Below are 1,121 nucleotides of genomic sequence, written 5' to 3' on the forward strand. Positions count from 1 at the left end.
GGCATGAGGCCTCGCTTCTTCAGCCAGAAGATAGCCGCAAAGGCCCCCGAGAAGAACACGCCCTCCACAGCCGCGAAGGCAACCACTCTCTCCCCTGCAAGACAGGACACGTCACCTTCAGAACAGCACAGGACCACGGACCTTTGCAACTTTACAGACACAGATGTTTCGGGTACCCTCCTGTGGCTATTTCACCAAGAAATGAACAAGCCAGTGTCATGGCAAAGGGCCTCAGAAAGGAAATTTTCCACCTCGTTTCTGCCACCAGAATGGAAGGGTCTGTCCACTCCAGGTCCCAATGCAGACAGGGGGAGGCGTGGTATCTGCAAACAGGACGGCTCTCCACACTCACCACTCACATGTGACTGGCTTTACATTGCTAAGATCCAGATTCTTGATCCGTTTTGCTTTGTTTTGTTTCAGACAGTCTTGCTATGCAATAGTCCAGGCTGGCCCTAAACTCACAATGTATCCCAGGCTGGCCTCAAACTTGAGGTGACCTCCTGCCTCAGCGTCCCAAGTGGTGGGATAACAGGTGTGCGCTACCAGGCCCAGCTGTTCTAAAATAAACACTTTTAAAAGAAAACACAAACTGCTGGGTTGCCGTAGTCCTCATATCTTTTGGGCTGCTACGGCACTCTTACCATGCAGCGTCCCTGTGACTGGTGGTAATTTCTGGAACACAGTGCACTGACATCTTAATCTCCCAAATTCTAAACAGAGTACACAGAGCTGGGCAGAATCCCCGCACTCAGGAGGCTGAAGGACAAGGATCGGCAGTGAGTGCAAAGCCAACCTGGACACACAGCGAGATCTTGTCTCAAAACACCAATATAATAACCATAATAATAGAATGAAAACAGCTTTCTTACCAATGGCTTCTAATCAGCAGCTAAAATGATTCTAGCAAAGGACCAAATCAAGACCTACAGCATCCTTTTCCAAACTGATCCCATGGAAAACAGCTTCATAACCCCAGAGGCAAATCTGATTAGGTATAACTTAGAACAACAAACCGAAAGTAGACTTTCTGTCCGCTATCCACCGCAGGGCCCAGTCTGCTTTTTTCTTAACATATGGCATTGTTTCAATTGCATTAAATAAAAAGTCCCTGTAAAAAC

General features: G+C 47.8%; 1 protein-coding gene across 1 annotated transcript in view; it reads right to left on the minus strand.

The window, feature by feature from the left end:
- Positions 1-3: 3 nt before the first annotated feature.
- Positions 4-1,121, minus strand: part of LOC111814917 (ribonucleoside-diphosphate reductase subunit M2 B-like) — a gene marked incomplete at both ends in the record, with an annotated part of 3,147 nt that continues 2,029 nt past the window's right edge. The window contains 2 exons of the mRNA XM_023708793.1: positions 4-94; positions 1,017-1,111. Of these exons, the coding sequence (XP_023564561.1) occupies positions 4-94; positions 1,017-1,111 (186 nt within the window). The remainder of the gene's footprint in view (positions 95-1,016; positions 1,112-1,121) is intronic.

The sequence above is a fragment of the Octodon degus genome, unplaced genomic scaffold (assembly GCF_000260255.1).
Source record: "Octodon degus isolate 3935 unplaced genomic scaffold, OctDeg1.0 scaffold01718, whole genome shotgun sequence".
NCBI classification, from domain to species: Eukaryota; Metazoa; Chordata; class Mammalia; order Rodentia; family Octodontidae; genus Octodon; species Octodon degus.